Raw genomic sequence first — 22313 nt, forward strand, 5'->3', positions numbered from 1 at the left:
TCTTAAAACTGAGACGTGTGAGATCTGGGGCCAGAATGATGGAAGGAGAAGTCAAAGCGACTAGGCGTTTTGTGGGCACGAGTCCCACTCGGTGCTGGTATGCCTTGAATAGACACATCGTGTTGGCAGTACTAGGTCACCCTCTGTAGGACGAAGACATCAGGAGCGAAGGGCGAGACAGCTTACGCGCATCTAGACCAGAACAGAATAGCCAGGCGTGGATTCACGAGCCACCGCCAGCCATTCTCTATTCTCTTCTTACAGCGGCCTTGCGTTGGACGCGCTCTGGCGCCGCCAGGGGAAACCAGCTGTATACTCCAAAAAAAAAACATCTCAATACGATCGTAAGTTTTTGATCTGTGAAATGTTCTGGAAATATTTTTTGTAGAGCAATTTAGTTTAAGCTTATTCAATTAAATTATGACCAGTGGCTAAGCTCACCATTTTCTTGAAAAGCCGGGCTACATTGTTTGCGTGGAGGCGCTTCTGAAGAAAACAAATTCCATTGAAAGTCATCTGAAAAAAAAGAGCGCGGAAGCATAGTCATACAGGTCATCATCAGCTGAATTATACCCACTGCAGGGCAAAGGCCTCTCCAATTTCTTCCAATATAACCCAGTCTTGTGCTAGCTGCATCTACGTGACCCCTGCGAATTTCTTAATCTCATCCGCCCATTCAATTGTCTGCCGCCCCCTGCTATGCTTAACTTCACTTGGAATCCAATAGGTATACTCTTACAGACCATCGGTTATCCTCTCTTAGATCTACATGTCCTGCCGATGCCCATTTCTTGTTCTTAACTTCGACTAGAATACCAGTAACTTGAGTTATTTCTCGGAGCCACTGCGGACGCTTCCTATCTCTTATCGTTACACCTACTATTTTCGGTTCCATAGCCCTTTGCATTGTCCTCAACTAATGTAAAACCGTTTTCATTACCCTCCATGTTTCAACCTCATATGTCATTATCGGTAGAATGCAATTGTTATACACTTTTCTCTTGAGTGATACCTGTAAGCTGCTTCTCATGTTTGATTACCTTCAAAATTATTCAGACAGGTATATGTCACTAAATCTTTCTAGGGTTGTAGTGATTTCAAGATTTCACAAATATAAGCTTATTCTTTAACGAAGGAACGCTGGCATATTTTTCCCAATTATGCGCTTTTTATATAATCTACATAAGGCGACCTAAATATTGATATTGTACGAACCTACAACAACAAAGCTAGTGACAGCTGATACACCCACTGTGTTGCCCCATTAGTTATATGCACACAACAAGATAGCATCATTCAAGACGTTTAATGATCAGGCAGCAAATACCAAAAGAACTGTCCAATGCTGCATTATAATTTATGTCCTTGAAATCCGGTACACATTTCGGCCAAAATAAATGCAATTTTTTATCAAGCTGATATTGTATAGGCTAGCCGAAGCTAAACATCGAAATTCTGCAGCCTTTGTTCGTATGAGTGTTAGAACCTTGGCCAAGACTTATGATCGCTTCCTGTCTTATCCTGCAATTATCTAATATGCACAAACAAATAAAAGATAGAAATGTCACTGACTTAAATGACTACGTCGTTATTTCTTCTGGAACACTGATTGTTCGTGAAATAATGATACCTCAATCTTGTTTCGTACGGTTCCTTCGAGTAGTACTACCGATTTATCGAGAAATATTTTAGTGATACTGCGCCAAACAATAATTTAGCCTACGAACGCGGACTGGTTTTAGAAAAAAATACAAATTACCACTTAGTAGTTTCTTTTTGTAGATTTACATAGAGAGGTGTTTGGTCTCATCAACAGCAAATTATTTAGTAAATTTACTCAGGGCCTAAATGAACACGGTATATATACCTTGACTTCAGTTTTCAGACATCAGGTGGTTACACAGTCAGAAAGGACTGTGTTTTAGATTAAAATGTAATGCAGAAACAGAACAAGAAATAGAGAGTAAGGCGCCCTTCATACAGTCACCGTGACCATGACACCTGACCAACTGGCCCTTCATTCTACCTTAAGAAGAAGTTCACGTGGGCAAGACATGTTTCGTTTTTGTCGCTATTTGTAGCGCACGATTGCACACTTTTGCTTGTAAAAGTTTGAGGTCAAGAACTTAATTAATGGGATAATTTCGAGCTTTACAGACACTTCCGTAATTATATTGGCAGAGGTGCTGGATGCAACCTTTCACGAAATATAATTTGATTGTCACTGCAAGTGGCCTTAATGTTTTTCGTGTCGTCTCTTTAAAGCATTGAAATAATCTTAAAAATGTTGAGCAATCTCTACTTATCTCTAGTATCCTAAAGTGGGCTATGAAGTGGGGCATATTTTTGGCACAGGGGGCAGGCTATACGGGCCCCATGCGGGGCTTTCAACTTGTACCCAGAGGGACCCCATATGGGCAGCCTAAACAGGGTTGCTCGCAATCGGTCTTGATAGCCCAATGTAGGCAGCATACCGAAATCACTAATGGGCCTTACTTCAAAACATGCGGCTGCCTCCTCGTTGATCAACTTTGCTAATGTCGGTTAATCGCTTCAATACCGAATAGTGCCGAAGCGAGCTCTACGGAGGTCAGCCAGATTTCGGCTAACCCACGCGTTGCCTTCATGGGTTGAAGTTGACATTTTAGGGGCTGGCCAAGTACCGTTAACCATGAAATGTGAACACTGAGCACTATTTTAAGTGTCATGTTGTGCTCAAGAACACAAAATAAATTTGTTTCCAAATCTATAATATGGGCTGGCCCACACTGACCGCTAAATGTTCGTCTGAAAATTTATTTCTGTGTTGTGTCGAATTCTAACGATGCCGAGAAAATTCTAAGGTAGTTCAGTACATACTCGCAAAGTGGAACAGACACAGCTGCATATTTTTCTGATTTATACTGCATAATTACATAGTTGCCTGACCGAAACAGATTTTCTTTAGTAACGGCATGATATGCTTAGAACAATTATGTGAAGTCTCCATAAGTGGCATATATCGGCGCAAATGTCTGAATTACATAACTAAAATGCAATCCTTAAAGTAGGATAAAGAAGTTTCAGAGTGCTAAGCCCAGCTGAGGCCAATTTGGGGCCCACTGCGACCTTCCATGGGCAGCCTCAATTGGGCTCATATTATTTTTACTGCATAGAATCCGAATATACGCACGTTGCATTTGCCCGCAGGTATCCCAAAAAAAGCCCGTGTGGAAATCATGGGGGCATTCCCGCTTTCCAGCCCGGCCGCGACCCATGCCTTATGACCTAGGCAACTTCTGAGTTGGCAGCCCCATTTGGGCTAATCCATCTTCTATCTGCTTTAGGCCCACATTTTTGTTGCATCTGCCCTAAAGATTACCGAAAGAGATTCATGTGGGCAGAGGCGAGTGACCACTTTCTAACCCCGCAACAGCCCATGCGTAGACTACCCAGATTTTTTGTTGATCAGCCATATTCGGGGTAGCCCAAGAGTTTTCTGCATGAAGCCCACCGTTCCGACGGACCTCCCATCGAGTACACCTCATGAGAGCCAATAAGGCAACGTGCGGGCATGCTCGTTTTCAGTATCTCAACGGCCCTTGCGGGACCTATTTGGCTTTTTAGTGTGTAGCCCCATTTAGGTTAGCCCAGACTTTTTCTACATAAATACGAACTTTACTTTGCATCTGTCCTAAAACACCCAATGAGGGACCCTTGAGGCTCTGATGTGGGAATACGTTCTCAGTTAGTCCTAGTGACGAATATATGATGCCAATATGGGATTAACAGAGGTAAGACCAAATTCGGCTTCTCAATCACTTCTCTTACCCTAAGTAGCACAAAGTGGTCTATGAAGTGGGGGGCCCATTGAAGTGGGGGGCCCAGGGGGCAGCCCGTAAGAGCCCTATGGGGGGTTTGCAACTCGTGCTGAGAGGGGCACCATGTGGGCAGGTCAAACAGGGCTGCCCGCAATCGGTCCGGACAGCCCAGACAGCTGAATGTGGGAAGCGTACCAAAATCACTAATGGGCCTTATTCTTGTACAGGTGTTGCCGTTGCCCAACATTGCTAATGTCGTTTCAACCCCTCGATAAAGAATAGTGCCGGCGCGAGCTTTACGGAGGCATGCCGGATTTCGGCTGGCCCTTGTATTGCCTTAATGGGTTAAAGTTGACAGTTTCTAGGCTGGCCAAACCCGTTACCCATGAAGTGTGAAACATTGAGCACTATTGTAGCTGGTATTCTGTACTCATCAACACAAAATAAATTTATTTCCAGCACTATAATATGGGCTGGCCCGCAGTGCCCCCTAAATGTCCGTCTTGAAGTTTATTTGTGCATTCTGTGTTGAATACTAAAGGCACAGGGAAAATTAAGGAGTATTTCAGCACTTTCTCATAAAGTGGAACAGTTACTGCTGCATATTTGCTTCCCATACTGCATAATAACCATATTTGCCTGAGTAAAAAGATATATTCTTTTGTAAGGACATAAATATGCTTAGAAGATTTGTCTGAAATCTCTGGAAAAGGCAATTACCGGCGCATATAATAAGAAATACATAAAAAAAATGGCGCCTTGAGTGTTAGTCCAGCTACGCCCAATTTCGGGCCCACTACGGCCATCCATTGGCCGCCCGAATCGGGCTCTTCGTTTGTTTACCACAAAGAATCCGAATGTGTTGCATTTGCCCATAAGACCCGGCCTAGTCTGGGGCGATGTGCGCTTTTCAGCCCGGCTATTCGCCGCGAGATCGACCTATAGGTGGCGACAGCGTCGTGGCAGTTGTGTGGATAAGCAGACGACGGGCCGCCAACGCGGCTTTGTTGTGTGCTGCGGTCGGTCGTAAAAAAAGGCATCGCGAAGTACGCCAGATCGCCATGGTGCGGTATTGTTCGGTACCGCAGTGTTCTACATATTGTACTGAACTAGATATAAGCTTTCATTATTATCCAGAGGATCAGACGCTTCGCAAACAATGGATGGTAAAGCTTAAAAATGAAAAGGCTCCTTCCCGGTACGCAATGGTGTGCAGCAAACATTTCACTGAAGAGGACTTCAAGCTTCTGAAACCGAATACCGAAGGTGAGTGTTTTGTGATTGCCCATCGTTTTTATTTGTGCGGGAATGATTTATTACCGTGGAGGTGTACAAGGCGCCTAGTGTCGACCTATGTTACAGTCACGACGCAAGTCTGTCTACGTGCCACATGACGCTGTCACGCTGTTTACACTATCGTACCTGATGACTTGCACATCTTAACGAAGAATAGGCTCATGTTTTTCTCTCTTTTTTTTTTGCGTTCTTTCGTTGTGTGCCGTCATATTATGGTCTTTACGCCTCCTATGCGCCTGAAGCTGCTGTGTGCTTTTTCCATGAAGCGACGCTGTTGCTATTTGCATTCCTGTAGCAGTCGCGACTTCGTCGGCGCTGTCATCAACTTGGTATTGATTTTACAAAACGCTTCGTATAATGAAGGGTTTACGGAGCACCTAAAAGCAATGATAATGTTCATTTCCGCAGTGGATTTAGCCTTCGTAATACGTGACGGGTTCGATCCCGGCTGCGGCTGCCGTATTTCGATTGAGGCGAAAATACAGAAACGCCCATGTGCTGTACGATATCAGCAACTTAAAGAGCTTCGGGTGGCCTAAACTAAGTTGTGCAATATTTATTACCTGAAGCTGGCACGAAGTCTTCTCGGAAGGGGGGTAAGTACGATGAGATCGTATTTGTAAGTCAAATGCTGCCTCGCGTGCAAACTCCCAGAGGAGCAGCATCTTGTGCCCGAAGTCCTACATTTACCTCATAGCTCGTGTGTCGCTTCAGCATGTTAAAACCTACAGTTTATTTAATACGGTGCGGGTCTTTGTTGAGCGCAGATGATTTTAAAACAAATGCAATCACATGCACCGGTCCGGAGGATCTGCTTGCAGAAGCGACGACACTGCATTCTATGATGTGTCCAGCTGTCACGACTTCATCCCCTTCAATAAGGCATCTAGCACTATCTCCGATATGGTCCATAATAGTCTTGAATGGCAGCGGCACTAAAAAGGCGCAAGCAAAAACAATTACGAGGTGCGCGCCACAGTGGCAGCAGCCAGTCGTCGTACATGGCTCTGCTACTCCGAAAATAATGGCTTTATTTTCTATTGAATGCAATGTCATCTCCCTTCACTGTTATGTCTACCTTGGTAGACATTAGATAAAACATAAAAGTTCTACTAACCGTCCCAAAACTCGTCCTCTTCGTTTTCCATGGCGCGAAATCAACCGTGGCAGCACGACACACACGCGCGGGCAATGGCAACACGAGCAGGCGACGCGAGAGGCCATCCACACTCGAGGGGTTTCGGCATTCAGGCGCTAGGTGGCGACTCTGCTCGATCTCGAGGCGAATATGACCCATGCGGGACCTATTCGGCTTTTAACTGGCAGCCCCATTTTGGCTGACCCATCATCTATTACTCTAGCTCCACAATTGCGTCTTATCTGCCCTAAAGTGCCCTGCAGCAGACCGATGTGGGCAGATGCGGGTATGACCACTTTCCAGTTCTTCTGCCACAGCGAATGGGGAAACGATCGAGTTTATTGGTAGGCAACCCACTTGGGGTTGCCCAGGTGGTTTCTGCATTAATTCCACAGTTCCGTCGCACATTCCCTCGAGTTCCCATCAAGAGATCAACGTAGGAAGCGTGCGTATGTGCCCATTTTCAACAGCGCCACGGCCCATGCGAGACCTGTTAGGATTTAGAGTGGGCAGCCTCATTTAGGCTACTCAGGCTTCTTCTTCATAAAGCTTATAGATTTACTTTGCATCTGTCCTCCAATTCCCCACAAGAGCTACTTGAGGACCAGAAGTGGGAATACGTGTTCCAATAGCTCTTGCCAGGTCTATATGATGCTCAAATGAAAAACACAGGGGTAAGCGTAATTTGAGATTGACCACTTGGTCCCTTGGGGGGCCTAATGGTTATTATAGTGGTTGTTCCAGCCCAGCGTGCCCAAATGGGCCTCACGGGGTACCCCGTCTTGCGCGCTACTTACTATTTTTCATCAACCCCGCAAATTTATACTGCACTGGCAATGAACAGCGTATTAACGTCGTATGTCGAGTTACTCCCGACTTGATAACATACGCGTGACGTGCAAAAAGGCAAACATCTATTCAACAGGTGTGACGAGGAGAACCAAGAATTTGAAATTGGTATTATTACTAATGGTCGACAGGTGAAGACCCACACTTGCCAGCCATGTATCACTATCGAATAAATCAACTAAATAAAACTGAAAGAACAAAACGCAGTTTCAGCAAAACAGACATTTCGATATATATGAAACGTGAAATGATGCATTGGTAGAAGGTAGTAAACAGAGGTAAAATTTGACTTCTTTCGGCATGGACAAAGATGAATCCAAGAAGTTTCCTTTTTTCTCGTTATCATTGCAGCTCTTTTTCTGATACTGTAAGAACTCAATGCATACATGCAGGCATGTTTGCAACGCATATACTGGAGGTGCATATATCATGCACATAGGATTTTTTTTTCGAGGTGGAGGGCAACAAGAACAATTTCTTTTTTTTGACACTTGGGTGATACAGACTGTTTGCTAATACAAAATTCAATAAAACTAAAGTTTTGCGGTATGCCTCTCAGTTTCCACTCTCCTGTAATAACTGACGCTGACGAAGTTTCTTTCGCACTCCGTAGTCGTTAAGTACGACGCGTTAACTGGAAAATAGAGAACAATTTTTTTCACATAAATCGAAAACAAATCATCTGATGAAACGAGAATGAACCAAGCCGATTTATGAATAAAATAAAATGGCAACGAAGAAAAAAATTACCAGATGTTCACTATTGCGAAATTCAAGCGCAGATGTTCAATTAGATTTCTCTTATGCTCAGTAACGAGATTTGAGACGACATCTATATATCTTTGAAAGGTTACGATATACTTGCGCGAAGAAGACGGGACACAAAAAAGGCACACATACGACATGTGCATGTGCCTTTTTTGTGTCCCGTCTTCTTCGCGCAAGTATATCGCAACCTTTCAAAGATGAACCAACTCGCCCTAACAAGAGTATTACTTGATCTATATATCTGTACGCTAAATCCTATAGCTTCCCACATAATCAGCCATCAGCTGACACTCCTTTTCTTCTTCTTGATTGTGAATGGAGGCCTGTGATATGAGAAGTGGAGATTTTTTCGAAATATACTGCGGACGGACCAACATCATATTCTGAACGGCAAGACCTATCCATGGGTCCCATCAGGCCGTCATAGCCATAGGAGGGGTCGCCTCGCCTCGTTAACCTCGCCTCTGGCGCCACTAGGAAGGTTTGGGGCATTTCTTTTCTACGCGTTCATGTTTCACCTCAGCACAGTACGCATCACAAGGTGTAAAACAAATTGCAACCCCTTTAACTTGCCCCAATCCCCATCCCATTGCCTCGTCACTTTACACCTAACCCTTCCGCCTTTCCTCCGTGTGTCATTGCTTTCTCTCCCTCCAGCTGCATCAGCCTCCTCCTAGCCGCCTTTCATTCTCGCCCTGGTGTGTGCCATTCTTCCACTCTGTACATAAGCACATAATTTGAAGGAATAACCTGCCTTCAGTATCCTCTCGTAGCTCAACCCACTCGAAGCACAAGCCACCAAGGTACTCAGCGCATCACCTCTTCGACGGTAGCCATTATCTGTTTTTTCTCGTGGAGAATCCACATTCCTGGTGGCGCATGCCACCGCTCTCGCCATGCAACATCCTAAACCGTCCGTTGCCTCTCGCAGTCTCCTTCTACTATCCATCTCCCACTCTTTGTCTGCAATTCATCAATTTATATCTGCTAGCCGCCACAAATGACAGACAGCTGGCGTCACTTCGCCGTGCCACACGAGTACACTTAAGTTTCGCCTTAAAGTGTTGGACGCAAAAGCGTTAAGGATGCCCTCAGGACCTCAACGGTGCCATTCACCAGACTGTCGAGAAGTCCGAGAGGCGAGTTACAGGAGGCCGAACAGAATCTTGCACTCCAGGCTGACTAGTGACAACTTTCGTACTGTCATCTTATAGTTTCCCATCGATTAAGCATTCAGGGGCGCCGGTGAAGTCAGGAATGGCATTTAAAGCTGCGCTCTAAACCAAGATGCATTGCTTCATTGTAGCCTGTTATGTACGCAAGTTTTAAAATCAGCGCGAGCTTAGCGGAGGTGTGAGAAATAGAGAGGGGGATGGGACCAAGCACCTTCCCCCTCATGGCATCCTTGATGTATCAGGTAATACACGCAGCCTCATGGAGAGAGTCACAAAATCGGCTAACCATTATTCCCACGAAGTGCCAGAATGCACATTTAAACGGAGAATTTTTTTTTTTTGTCTTCAGGAATATACATTTACCTCATGCGCTGAATGCATCAATCACAAGGAATAGAAAGAAGAAATCGATGACTAATCCCTGTGCTCTTAGCGTTGAACAGGTTTTCTCCAAATGTGGAGCACCACGTATTGTTTCCATGCAAGAGATTGCCACATGTGCTGCGATTAGCGTCAGAGCTGGTGAAATTTGTCACACTGACCTTTCGGTCATGATTTCAGTCTTTTCCCCCCTCTGTTATAGTTTTTTTTTTTATAAAAGAAACGTTCGTCGCTTCGTTCGGCGCGTGCTTAACGCGCAGTTGTTCTATACGAATTGTTGAATGTCACATAAATAACGTACAAATGCATTAGAAGAAAAACGAACGAAGAAAAAAAGCATGTTCGCTTATGTGGTCTTATTTTAGAGCTATGTAAATTGACATCACTTCTACCACGCACAGCTACAGGCAGCCCATTACTTTCGTAGAACACTTATAGCTACTCAGAGTTGAGGGTGCATGAAATAATCAATATTTTGCCCATGAAACTTTAGATACAGCAAAGGGCAAAGCTTTATGAGGTTTTCTAGTAGCTTTAACCTTTACAGCTCTGAATGTTGAGTATTCATGAATATTATATTGTTTTAACAACTCTTTTACCAGTAAGACTGAAATACGCAAATATCCTTGGTTGGCTTTTCAGCAACTAATATATAGGGTCCCATCCAATCCAAGGTTTCGTGTTGGCAACAGTAAATAACGTGGCGCAATTTCTTCACACTTTATTAACCATGTTGTATGTTCTGCTCTGAAATTCTTTTCTTAAACCTCATAGTTACATCCAAGTTTTTATTGACCCAATATCCTCACATTGAAAAAATATTTTTTCACGAAGGTGCTTTATAATATATTGTCACAACTCAAAGAGCCACAGACATGTGACTAGACCTCGTACAGGAAGTTACCGAATGCTTTACTTGATAGGCAACTTAGTCTACAGTACTAGAGGATGCAGTCCATGGTGGTGACATCAATCCAGATATTTCACATGCTAGAAGTAGGGAGCTGCAGGACCTCTTGGTGGAGTTTAGTGCGTGTTTCAAGTCGCCCTCTAAAATGCGGCAAAAGTCCATCATGAAACCGAATTATGCATCCAGACGCTCGAACCATCTATCAGCAGCCGAATCATGTCTCCTCGCGAGGGAGACACGATGATGCAGATGCAAGGATCTTGAATAGGACTTTTTGAGGGGAGCAAACTGAAGATCAAATACATCTTTTTTACCGCATTATATCTCAGTGTGTATTTGCTGCTTCAGCGTTTTATATCGAAAAGGTACGACTGCGAAAGGAAAATGTGCAAGACGATACGTCGTATTAATGTTTTCATAGGTTGTTTCTTTCCACAGGCCACCAATAAATGGAACAGTTTGGCTAATCGTATCGTTGGGTACCAATTTGATGTAATGGTTGAGCATTGTGGTCTCACCTGTGACGTGCGTGAATGCTCCCTTGCTTTTTGAAAAGTTTGAAATATATATCGGCTGCTAGTGTCGAAGAAAAGCAACCCTATAAGAATGAAATACCGTCTCTCCTTGTCGAAGGCGTCACCACTCAATTACAATGGGTTTTAGAAACCTTATCAATAGCTGTATTTAACACGGGCCCTAACAACCCCACTTGTCATAGTATATCTCGGGTATACGTTGGTTGTCATTTTGGGAAAGCAGAACCGTTAGGAGACCCCCACCAAATCATCCTAAGTGTCGAGCCCTGTAACAAAACTTTCTAGACAGCAGTCAAGATCCCATAAAGCGATAAGGCGAAAGTCTTTTTGCGGCGATGGCGCGCTCTCTTCTGCCGCTTGGTCTTCACAGCTGCCGGCAGATGGCGTGCGGCGGTGTGCAACGCTAGAATTACTATATAGGCTATATAGTAACACTATTCGACACGTGGCTGCGGCCGGTCTCACTCCTCCCTCCTGGAGACGTAGGTGAATCCGTTGTCGTCGCCCCCCTACATTGCCAGGAAAGGCATGAACTATATACACGCAGAATTACGTACGTTTGTCACGTTCCCTGCGCAGCATAGTTTGTTTGCACCTTCGGCTGATGATAAGAAGGGTACAAGCTCAATTCGCTGGAGAAGATTTCCTTTTTTTTTAATCTAAATTCTGGTTTGGCTTTTTATGGGGCTCATGTTGGATTGGCTTTGGATCTGCTTCTTTTGACACGCCTCTGTGGTGCCACTCATGGGCCAAGAAAGGATTTCTCATATGAATGACTAGCCGCTGCATGCAGTAGCGTTCTGCTATCCTTTCTGAATGTTTCCGGTAGCGGACAGGCAGCCCGCTGCCTGTGTGGCTTCTCTTTTTATGTGGGCGCAGCTGCTGCGGCGAAAAAGAGAGCATATGCGTTAAGAGGATGAGTTGTGTGGCACCATGTGCTATTGTGGAATTCTCATCGGTTATCAACAGCTGTGTCAACGGTCACTTCAAAGAGCAGCGCCATATCAACCATATTGTGATCTTTTATGGCGGTGGATGCACTGCACCTATGACTGAGGGCGTGGAAAACCTCTGTGAAGTAGTTCCTCATATCAAATTCTCATCGATGCGTGACGTTGCGACGTTTCTGTAACATAAAGATGGCTGCATGACATTTACCGTCGTTCAAGTTGTCACCAGGTGCCGGGTGACATACGATGACAAGACACCCCCGTAGAAGCGATGGTTGGGCCCTTTCCCCTGCAAAGCTTTTGGATGATACCAGTTGGGAAACTCCGTATCAAAAAGTGACCGGTTTTAGTACGCATTTCTCAGGTGTTAATGAATTGTCGTGCCATCTAAAAGCGGTCAATAGAAGCTTTCTGTTATTTCCGTGATTGATTTTTAGAAATCATTCTTTTTCTGTCCTATTTTTCACTTTAATAACCAGTAGGGCTGCTTTATCCAAGAATATTTGCTACCACAACTCTTTAAAATATTTTATTTTCCTGGTTGTCGAGAATTTATCATCAACCTGAAAGTTTACAATTTAGACACAGTTTTCTTTAATGGCCGCAGGAACCACCAATAATAAAGGGCTCTTTTTCCTCTCTTATCGCGTCTGGCGCGCTATTCGCTTGTACATCCGTAACGAATCACCACGTGGCACCACATTTCCCTTAATCCGTAAAAAACTATGACGCTAAACGTTTTCCGCAATGTTGTGGTTACTAGCTGTCATATCATTTCGTTTCCTATTTGGCGTGCATCTGCTAGTCTCTTTTGCGAGAGCGGCTCGAGCCGATGAAAAATGTGCGTCCAGTCGTACGCTTTATTCAGCTCAATGCCCCTTGTCACTTAACGCAGAAAGCTTTATCCAAAAGTGAGAAGGGGAGAGGGCGACATCGGATGAGGTGGATGAGTACAGAGGGCGCCTTCACAGACGAAGAAAGAGGACAGGGGGCAAAGCACTACCGGTCGCAGAGTGGCGCGCGCCACATGTGCCAGCGTGGCAATCGGGCGTCGCGACAGCCCATCGCGCGTGAAAGCTTCCATTTTCGTACATGCATGCAGTTCCAAGTGCTTCTGTGGTTGTTTTGTTTTTGTTTACTGGGCGCGAATACAGTAACTCCCACTGTGCCTTTGCAATGTTGTGCGCCTCTTGCATATATCCTTATAGTTTACAGAGATGGCAAACGCCTTCAGAATCAAACTGTCAGATTAAGCGATTCACCGTATAAAACTAAAGAACAATTTCTATGACACCCACAGTCTGCATAAGGAACTACCACAAAAGACAACAGTACGCCACCATTTCGTGGCTAATTTCTTCTTGATAATAAACGATTGAGCTCTCTGTGACCTAAAGAACGACTAAATCATTTTACTAGCCTTATAAGCGGCCCTCAAATTTTCCACAAAGTATGCTACGCAGAAAAAAGAAGGACGTGGAGGAACACACAACAAATTGCATTAAAATATGAATTCACAGGGGAATATTTCCGAGTAAAACCATAAAGCGTTGCAGCTGTTTTTAAAGTAAATTGCATAGTACATTTTGTCTGTGGTAAGAACGGGTACCCAAGCAACTCATTGTAGGCCGCACGCAAAGCAGGAAACAAACATTTGTTAACTACTTATATTGCTATAAATTTGCTCAAAACTTGCTTCAACGCAAACGTATTAGCTTCGATATAAAATTCAAAATATCATTCAATTTTCATGAATCATAACTTCATAGGTGGGCGTCAAGACTGCATTTTCGCCTTTGCTGTACGCCTTGCCTCCAAACGAAGAATTATGATCAAATGTTTACAAATCTACAGCAAAATTAAACTCAGAATCTGCTTCTATCGTGTGAACGTTTCCGTTTGCGTTTCACTATGAGATTGCGTTTTCGATCTCCCATTAGTATTGACGCGTGAGTATGATTTCAGTGCTACTCACCTGTAGTAGAATGGATGGATTCCAGAATGACCAACATAGCGACAGCAAAAACGAGGGTCCACATTATCAGTTTCTTCTGGTTTGGAGTGTTCACTGGGTCACGTTTTTAAATTCTGACTGGATGACGCTCTTCTCCTCAAAAATGTCCACTTCCACCGAAAGATCACTGGAACTGCTGCATCATAAATGCAAATTTATTTTAAAATATCTACAGTGTCACCTCAATCTGCTTGAGTTATTCTCCACAAAAAGAGTTCTCCATAAAATGAGTCCCACTATCGAGTCAGTATGAAGCTGCTTACACGCCACTTACTGCACTCACATTTAGCTGTTATCATTTGGTATTTAACATATTCTCCATCTTCATATAAGAAACAGCCAAGCAATTTTCCCCTCGAAAGCATTTCGTCTGACTTTTTATGGTAAAAACCTAATGCCGTCTCACATTATCTCAAAATCGCAAAGCATCATAGCGCATAAAACTCGTCTAAGCGGGGAAAGTATTTCTACACGCCATGTACCACATTTGCATTGCCTCCAACGCGTCCCTAATTAGAACAAGACTCTGTATTACATGTCCAAAATTTAGAAATTGCCTTGATACTTGAGAAACTGCTTCTACTTTCCAGCTTAACCTAATTGTAAGGTTTATCTCACATTTATTTTTTTCTCCAACATGCTCATAAGAATCGCAAAACTTATGTATGGTCTAAATTGTCATGCGCTTAGTGGGCTGATTTCACTCGTCCACATGGTTTCATGGCGGTCTTTTTTACAGACATTGTAAGGGCACTTATGTGAATAAACGGAAGTGTGAAGTGAATGCTCTATAATCTTGGCTTTTGCTTTCTTTAGCTTAATTTAGCATATCAAAAATTATCTGGATCGCCGACATGTTGTAATACAAGCGCACACTGTGCTTTCGTGGGAACCTTAGCCAAACGAACTCAGCTTTTCGCTGAAGCCAGGCCACTTTGACTGCCAATCTTGTGTGAGGTTTTAAGGTTAAATTTATTAATGGCTCATACTGTCGGCATTCGTTAGGTGACAATATAGCTGTCAATCAAATGATGTCATGATGGCGTATTTAGAAAACTAAAAATCCTGTCTCCCCCGGGGAATCAAATATCCATTCCTTGGATCCCCAGCCGAGCGCTTTAATGAACGGCGCCACGCCCAGGATTTTTGTTGATTGGAGTGCATAGACACATAAAACTCACCAGCCTACCTTTAGCTAAAAAGATATGTTAAAACGCTTTTCGTGTTGATGAGGCCGTTGACCATATCTATTCACTGAAGTTGCTCACGCCGACTACGGAGAACATCTCTGAGAAACGATACACTTTCAGTGAAGTTGTTCCTGACAGCGAGTACATTCTCTTCTGAGTGCTTAAATTCCCTCCGCATTTTGCAAATTATATGGAGGCCCAGCACCATAATCATGTCTTACGAGACCTCGTCACGTTGTGTTGTGCCCTAAGGATTAATGGGTAGTTCTTTCTTTAAGGTTCTTTGTAATACATAGCCGTGAAAAACAGGATCGCAGCACTTTATAAGAGCGCAATCAAAATGTTCTCTCGTTCTTTTTTGCAGATGGACAGGACAGTTGAGTATCCAAGGTACAAATATACCTTTATCATTAAGCCACGTTTTTATGGAAGGGTATCAGAGTGAAGCTTGATGAAAAACGATTCGACAGTCGGCTTGCGAAATCTTCCTAACTCTCTTTAGGAAACCTTGCCCGAGGCCTCCAGAATATATGGATTGGTATAGGGACATGGGTACAGAGAGATTGAGCAAGTCCTTATACATTTTTTTCCTAAGCAAAGTACTAAGACACTTCACCGAAAAAGGTTCACGCAAAAATTGTAAGGGAAAAGCAACTCGTAAATTCGTGATTTGTGGCCGGATAACTAGACAAAACAAAGTTTTGAATCACATTATTTAAGCGCCTCAGCGGCACTGTGCGCAAGAATTGGTCTGCTTGATCACGCAAAAAAAAGAAAAAAAAAGCAATCGGGACACAACTTGCCTCAGAAATAAGTTGCAAAGACCAAGACCACTCCTTTTCATGGGACGGAGCTAATTAGTGCGGCTCGTTCTTTCCCAGTTTCAGCTCCAAATTAAATCGCTTTTGAAAAACGAAAGAATGTATTTAAAAAAAAAAATGAGGTCGATGTCGCAAGGTGGTCCACGCTGGCTTAAAAAGAATAAAAATAAAAACCAGAAGGTAGCATCCGGACCTGCAAATGAAACAAAAAGGGGAACCAGCACCAGAAAAGAAGGGAACAGCAGCAAAACAACAGTCATACAAAATGACAAATAACGTACGGAGAAAAAGGCAGACGTACAAAACCCAAAACATAAGAAAAACGAGAGACTGAGGTAGAATAGTAAACAGGACAGTCCCCAACAATGAAATAAAAACGGGGTGAACAATATAGAATTGCAGTCTCCTACGGCATTGTAATCGTGGGTCCACAAATTCACAAAGAGAAAAAATACTAAATTAAGGAGCAGAATAATCAAGCAAATAAATTGAGAAAGTGCCGGCACCACAGACAACCCAACGACTTTGGATCGCTAACCTCGAGGCGCAGCGCAACGTTCTGAAAGCATATGCACGTTAGCAATCCGCCAGAGAAGTGGCCCTGATTCCGACCCAGCAATTTCGTGCTCGTTCGTTGCGCCATCCGCACTACTGACCGCGCTGCGAAGCTTTTTTCCTGACACCGCGGCCCTTGCGTATCATTTCCCGGCTCGGTCCCAAGACAAACCATCTCTAAGATCTGTCCCATGCACTATCGCCCACCAGGACAGCATTTTTCCAGAGCATGTTTCAAACATGACGCGATGTCTCCGGCGCCTGCAGTGACCCCGACTTAGCTACAGGCTCCCGCTTATTCGTTCTCGTGGCGACGGCAACCACACAATAAAGCGTATCTCGGCACTGTTCAGCGAACGCTTTGCGGACCCACAGAGCCGTTAGTGGATTGTGCTTGTTGGGTTGCTGTGCGATCTGATCGGCGATGCCCAGGGTGAGTTCCACTACCTGTATATGACGTGCGACTGCACTGGCACGAGGTCCACTGATCGGGAGCCAGTGGTCACCAGTCAGTGACAGACATGCAGAATCAGGACGACCTCAACAGTAACTGGGTTATCAAGCGCCAGAAAGAAACGGGCTGCTTGAGGGGCGAAACCATCAAATGCGGCGACATTGTGCTCCTAGAGCACTTGCCACTGAAGCGAAACCTTTAGTGCCGTCCCTCGTACCCTCTTTCCCTCTCTCTTCCAGTGGCGTTGCGCGGGCCCGAAAATGCGACAAGGGCGGAGAGAATTACCTTGGGCGGTTTACCGGAAAATCTTGAGTGCATCCCCACAGCGTAACATTTTCCTGTATTTTTCTGCCAACATCATCAGGAGAATTGCGTCTGCCTCCATTCTATTCTATTTTATCGAGATTTAAATAATACCTTTATTGACGGTGGTAGCGACATCATATATGCTACAAATATGCTTCATAGCTCTATGCTGGCCCATCGTACACACTGCATGTTTGCAAGGCGGCTGCGACAACTACTGAAACATGTTTCTCATAATTGGTAGTGGTTATAGCAGGCATTCTTTGTGTCTTTCTCGGTCCCTTACGATTTTATTGATGGTGTGAAGTTGATGTATATTATAGTAGTCGTTAATTAAAGAAACAAAAAATAAAAATAAAGCATCGTTGATATATACGAAAGCTTGCTGCAATTGTACTATCAATTTTCATCATAAACACCTTTCAGCCAATTACTGTAATCTTATCTATATGTATTGTTTCAGGTCTTTCAATTCCCATTTCTTTAGTAAGAATATAATGCTAGCAGTAATCCAAGATTTCGGCACACACGAGATCACTATTTCATGCAGTGTATTCGTGTGGTATGGTTTAGGCTCAGCTTTATATTTATGTCGAATGGTCTATAACGTAATATATTGATTTATGATTATGTTGTAACGCCACTGACGACGAATGCGCCCATAATGCTCTTGACAATTGAAAAATACGTTGCAGTTTCAAGCAATGTCAACGCCAAAAACGTCCCAATAAAGCTCCATCTGGCTTGCTACACACCTACCCCGTCAGCTCCATTCGATCAAGTAGACATCAACCTCGTAGGTCCGTTTCCAGTCTTTGGATGGAAACCGCTGGAGTTTTTTTCTGCGTGGACTACCTCACACGTTACTGAGAAACCGGCGCTATTCCATCTTCTATGGCGCATCAAGTGTCGATTCCCTGATGCACTCAGTAATCTTACTACACAGGCCGCCGCGAATTTTCATCAGAGATCGCGGCCATCAATTCACAGCTGATGTTGAAAAGCTCATTGGTTTGTGAGCCGTAACTTCCCGGCACACAACGCCATACCATCGGCAGACAACTGACTTGACTGAGCGCATTAATAGAACGCCTACCAGCATGCTAGACACCTAATATGGATGCAGGGCACAAGAACTGGGACACCATACTACCCTGATATACATATGTATTTTATACTGCCATGAATGAGACGACTGAGTACAGTCATTCTTGTATGCGAGACCACCAGACTACTTCCTGATACCATCCTGCCCTTTTCGCACTTTGAAGATTCCTGCCTGGCTGAGATCCTTTGCCTCGCCGAAGACGCTCGGAGGATCGCCCGCTTACGGTCTGGTGTTTCACAGGAACGCTCCAAAGCCCGGTAGGACGCCAGTCACCAGCGTGTCACACACTCTATAGGTGATTTCCTCTGGCAGTGGCGTGCAATTCAGCGCCGCGGCCTACACCAAAAGCTCTTGGCCCACTATGACGGGCCGTATGTTGTAGTCAAACGGATAAGTGATTTATTTATGAGATAGCCCGCCTGACCACATAGACTCGTCGGTATGCAAAAACTGAACAGTGTCACGTTTCCCGATTGAAGCCGTATCAGCATCGCACGACTTATGAGCACGCCCAGAGGGCTTCAAGGGGAATATGACGCTACTGACGACGATGACGTGTTGAATGGAAGGAAAGGAGGAGGAAGAGAAGAGAAGGAAGAAATAGTGAGTGTTTGGAGCTAGTAGGCCTCACCTTGTTCCGCTCCCATCTGCATTGTAAATAAACACTCCTTTAGTATTTCATCTTAACGGTATGGCAATGAGACAGGGGCATTTGAGGGACTGGTGATTGGACTAGTAGCAAGGTTCATGTACCCCGACGAGGATACAATAGCGCCGGTGTCAACGGGAGCCGCTCACGCTATAGAGTCATACCCTTAGTTAATCTTCACCTGTAAAGTGGAAATCAAATAACTTCCCCTCGAATTGCATTTGGAGTGGCACATGAATCTTTAAATAAAAGAAAAAAATTCAACTAGAACTTTCAGTTGCTACTGAGCCCAGTGTGTGCGTGCGCGCCTCTTCTGTTCTTTGTCATGAAAGGGTGTTGTCGAAATACCTTATCTTACCAAGCCAGCAAGGCGACGGGCAGCCCCAACCTACGCTGGATTTCCTCTTGTGCCCACACAATGCAGCCTTGTATTGCGTGCCGAGTGAAAAGAAGGATTTTGTTTTGTTGCGGTCATATAGACGTGGGATCCTACACTGCGAGCCTACTGCCGTAGAAAAAAAAGCACCTCCTAATTTTAAACCACATCATGCGTGCGTTTGGCTGGCGCGGAATCAAGACGCAGTCGTAATCTGGACAGCCGTTCCAATACTGTTTACGGTACTCTCTCGCTGTATTTTATACACAACACGTCTACACATCTGCCAGTCGCGTCGGTTACCACATGTACGCTGCCTGAGTACTTTCGCTGCAGAATCTGAAAGGACGCTAGTCTAAAGGCAGGGTTCGGGAACACCTGCACGGCTCGGTCAAGCCACAGCAACACCGATGGCCACGCGCTCAGCACATCCGCAGTGAACTCCTCCGCTTCGCCTTTCACTTCGCCGTTGTCTCGTCGCTGCCGTGATGAGGAGTATATGCTCAATGCGCGGCTAGCAAATAACTTGCTAGGCGCATGACCTGGTACTGCACGAAGTGGCCCTTAAACGCAGGGAAACAATAACGTCCTTGCTCCGCGAAGCCTTATGCCCCAAGCCTTAAGGATTGTCACGGGCCCCACATGTGGAACGCCCTAGAAAAAACGTAGACTTTTCAGTAGAGGCTTTCAGCGTAGCGCGAACGTTAGAGCGCAGTCATTCAGCGGTGCATCGGACTCACGCTGCGCACGCCGGGGGGAAGGATTGGGGAAAGGTGCGGTCAGTTCACAAGCGTACGAGGGATCTTTTAACGCGGTAAGCGTCTACGATAAAACTTCACAGCTAAGTTAGAAGCCGCTAATGATACACCTTCATCGGTAACCAACAAGTTGGTATGTTTTCAGAAAAATCCTTTCTGCTCCAGATGAGGACTAATGAATATTGATGGATACTTTTTCAGGAATGGTAAATGTACAACTGGTAAAAGGTAACTGCACCCAGCTTATTAACTTCTGGAATACCAATGGATTTAGTTTGTCGGTTTGAAATTCATAAAAGGGCAATTTGTACATTGTTATTTCAGGTTTCACAGATTAGTACCATGCAGTGATGCAACACGCATGGCTGTTTTTATTTCGATGCTGAACATCTGCAAAAACACATGAATATTCACGAAACACATGCATGGGCCGAACAATATTTTTGTTCACAAAAAAGCTGAGGTTTAAAGCAAACATCCTGCTGAGTGGCCGCTTGGCACCATTTAACTGCAGTCCTCAAGTAAAACGCAATTGCGCCCCGTTGACCTCGCGGAGTGAGTGAGTGAACTTTATTAACTGCTCGGGGATCTTTCTCTTCGCCTCTTCAACCGAGGCTGACGAGCGGTTGGCGCCCCCAGTCCAGGGCACCACTGGCTTTCGCTAGTTTGCGAGCTCTTGTGACCAGGTAGAGCTGCGCCTCCGGGTCAGAGCTGGCCAGCAAAGCCTCCCACTGTCTTTCATTTGGGTTTTCAATTTTTTGTAGTTGATGTGAGCTGCATTCCCATGTTATGTGGTACAGAGTAGAGGTCTTCCCGCACCACAGGCACTCGTCTCTGAATGTCGTGGGATGCATCATGTGTATTATGTGTAAGTTAATGAAGGTGCCCATCTGTAGCCGCCTCAGATCTATGGCCTCCTCGTTGCTGAGCTTTTTTTGCGGCTCCGGATATATTTTCCGCAAGCCTCTGTAGTGTTGTAGTATTGTGGTGTAGTCAGGTTTAAGCGGAATCAGGTCCTCTGTCGCGAGACTGTTGGGCGCACGGTAGGTTGCATGTCCTCGGGCTACCCTGTCTGCGTACAAATTCCCCGTGATCCTTGCATGTCCCGGAATCCACACTAGTGTTTGAGTGTATTGTTTTGTTGGCTCGCTTGTGGAAGTAAGGATTTGGTGCGCTACCTTAGATAATTTACCTCGTTGAAAATTTCTGCACGCGGATTGAGAGTCCGACAGTATCGTCAGACTCTCTCCCGTTTCTCTTCCTTGCCTAATGGCCAGTGCGATAGCCACTTCCTCTGCCTCCGTGACTGTACAGTTTTGGATCGAGGCGCTAACTACCTCCCGGCCTTCGCAGTCTGCAACCGTGGCTATCGCCCTCTTTGCGTTGGCTTCGTATAAGGCTGCGTCAGTGAATCTTGACGTGTCTTGTTGGCAGAAACACTCAAGTACCAACTTCCTTTTGCAGATTCTAGGTTTGCCTCGACCATCACTCTTATATTTACACTGCTTTTCGCCGCAGTTAGACGAGCCATGTGTGCACCGTTCGTTCCTTCCAAAATCGGGAGGTTCCGAATGCCCTGGAAAGCCAGCAGAGGAAGGTGGCCTAAGCTTCAACTTGCAAGAGTGCGTCAGGTTCGTCAATTTCTGTATTATAGGAAAACAAATTATTCTTGGGATGCACCTTGCTCGAGGTTTCGCTATATAAAAATATACGCGCACAATATAAGTAGGAGAGAGTGTGAGCAACGTGCTACAAATGAACCTGGTATCCCAAGCAGATGTAATAAGAAAATCCAGACTCAGAAAAACGCGTCCCGGAGCAACCTTGAATCGAAGTGATAAAAATTTAGGAAAATAGAGCCGGTCCTCTGACATGCGCTGATACTAGTGGCCGCTTCACGCGCATGAGCCGACCGGTGGAACAGAAAAATGGCATTGAGCTCGCCTCCCCGAACGTCTGTGCCATGAAGTGTGCCGGCACGTGGACTAATTATATTACCAAACCAAAATAATGTGAGCAGACTCGGTCAGCAAAACCACGAGAAAGGCAAAAGAATCATGATGCTGGCAGCATACGCTGGTCGCACGCCGTCACGCTTCTCTGGGGAGTGATTCTTACAATGTTCGCTATACGGCGATGATTTCACAGCATAAAGAGTAGCGCTCATTAGCTGACACACCAATCATTGTCGACGGCTGTGGAGAACTGTACTGCTTATTTCATCCTCCAGTGCAACTTATGAATGCCATACCTGCGCAAGAGCGTAACATTAAGAAACT

The 22313-nt window shown here is 44.8% G+C and overlaps 1 protein-coding gene across 1 annotated transcript in view; it reads right to left on the reverse strand.

Moving 5' to 3' along the window:
* LOC146175764 (uncharacterized) overlaps positions 1 to 13935 on the reverse strand; it is a 19532-nt gene extending 5597 nt beyond the window's left edge. The window contains exons 1-2 of the mRNA XM_084580862.1: positions 13779 to 13935; positions 442 to 516 (exon numbers count right to left, since the gene is read on the reverse strand). Of these exons, the coding sequence (XP_084436988.1) occupies positions 442 to 516; positions 13779 to 13842 (139 nt within the window). The 5' untranslated portion in view covers positions 13843 to 13935. The remainder of the gene's footprint in view (positions 1 to 441; positions 517 to 13778) is intronic.
* Positions 13936 to 22313: the final 8378 nt, after the last annotated feature.

This window comes from Amblyomma maculatum, chromosome 10, assembly GCF_055883805.1.
Source record: "Amblyomma maculatum isolate TAMU_Amacu chromosome 10, ASM5588380v1, whole genome shotgun sequence".
Taxonomy (NCBI): domain Eukaryota; kingdom Metazoa; phylum Arthropoda; class Arachnida; order Ixodida; family Ixodidae; genus Amblyomma; species Amblyomma maculatum.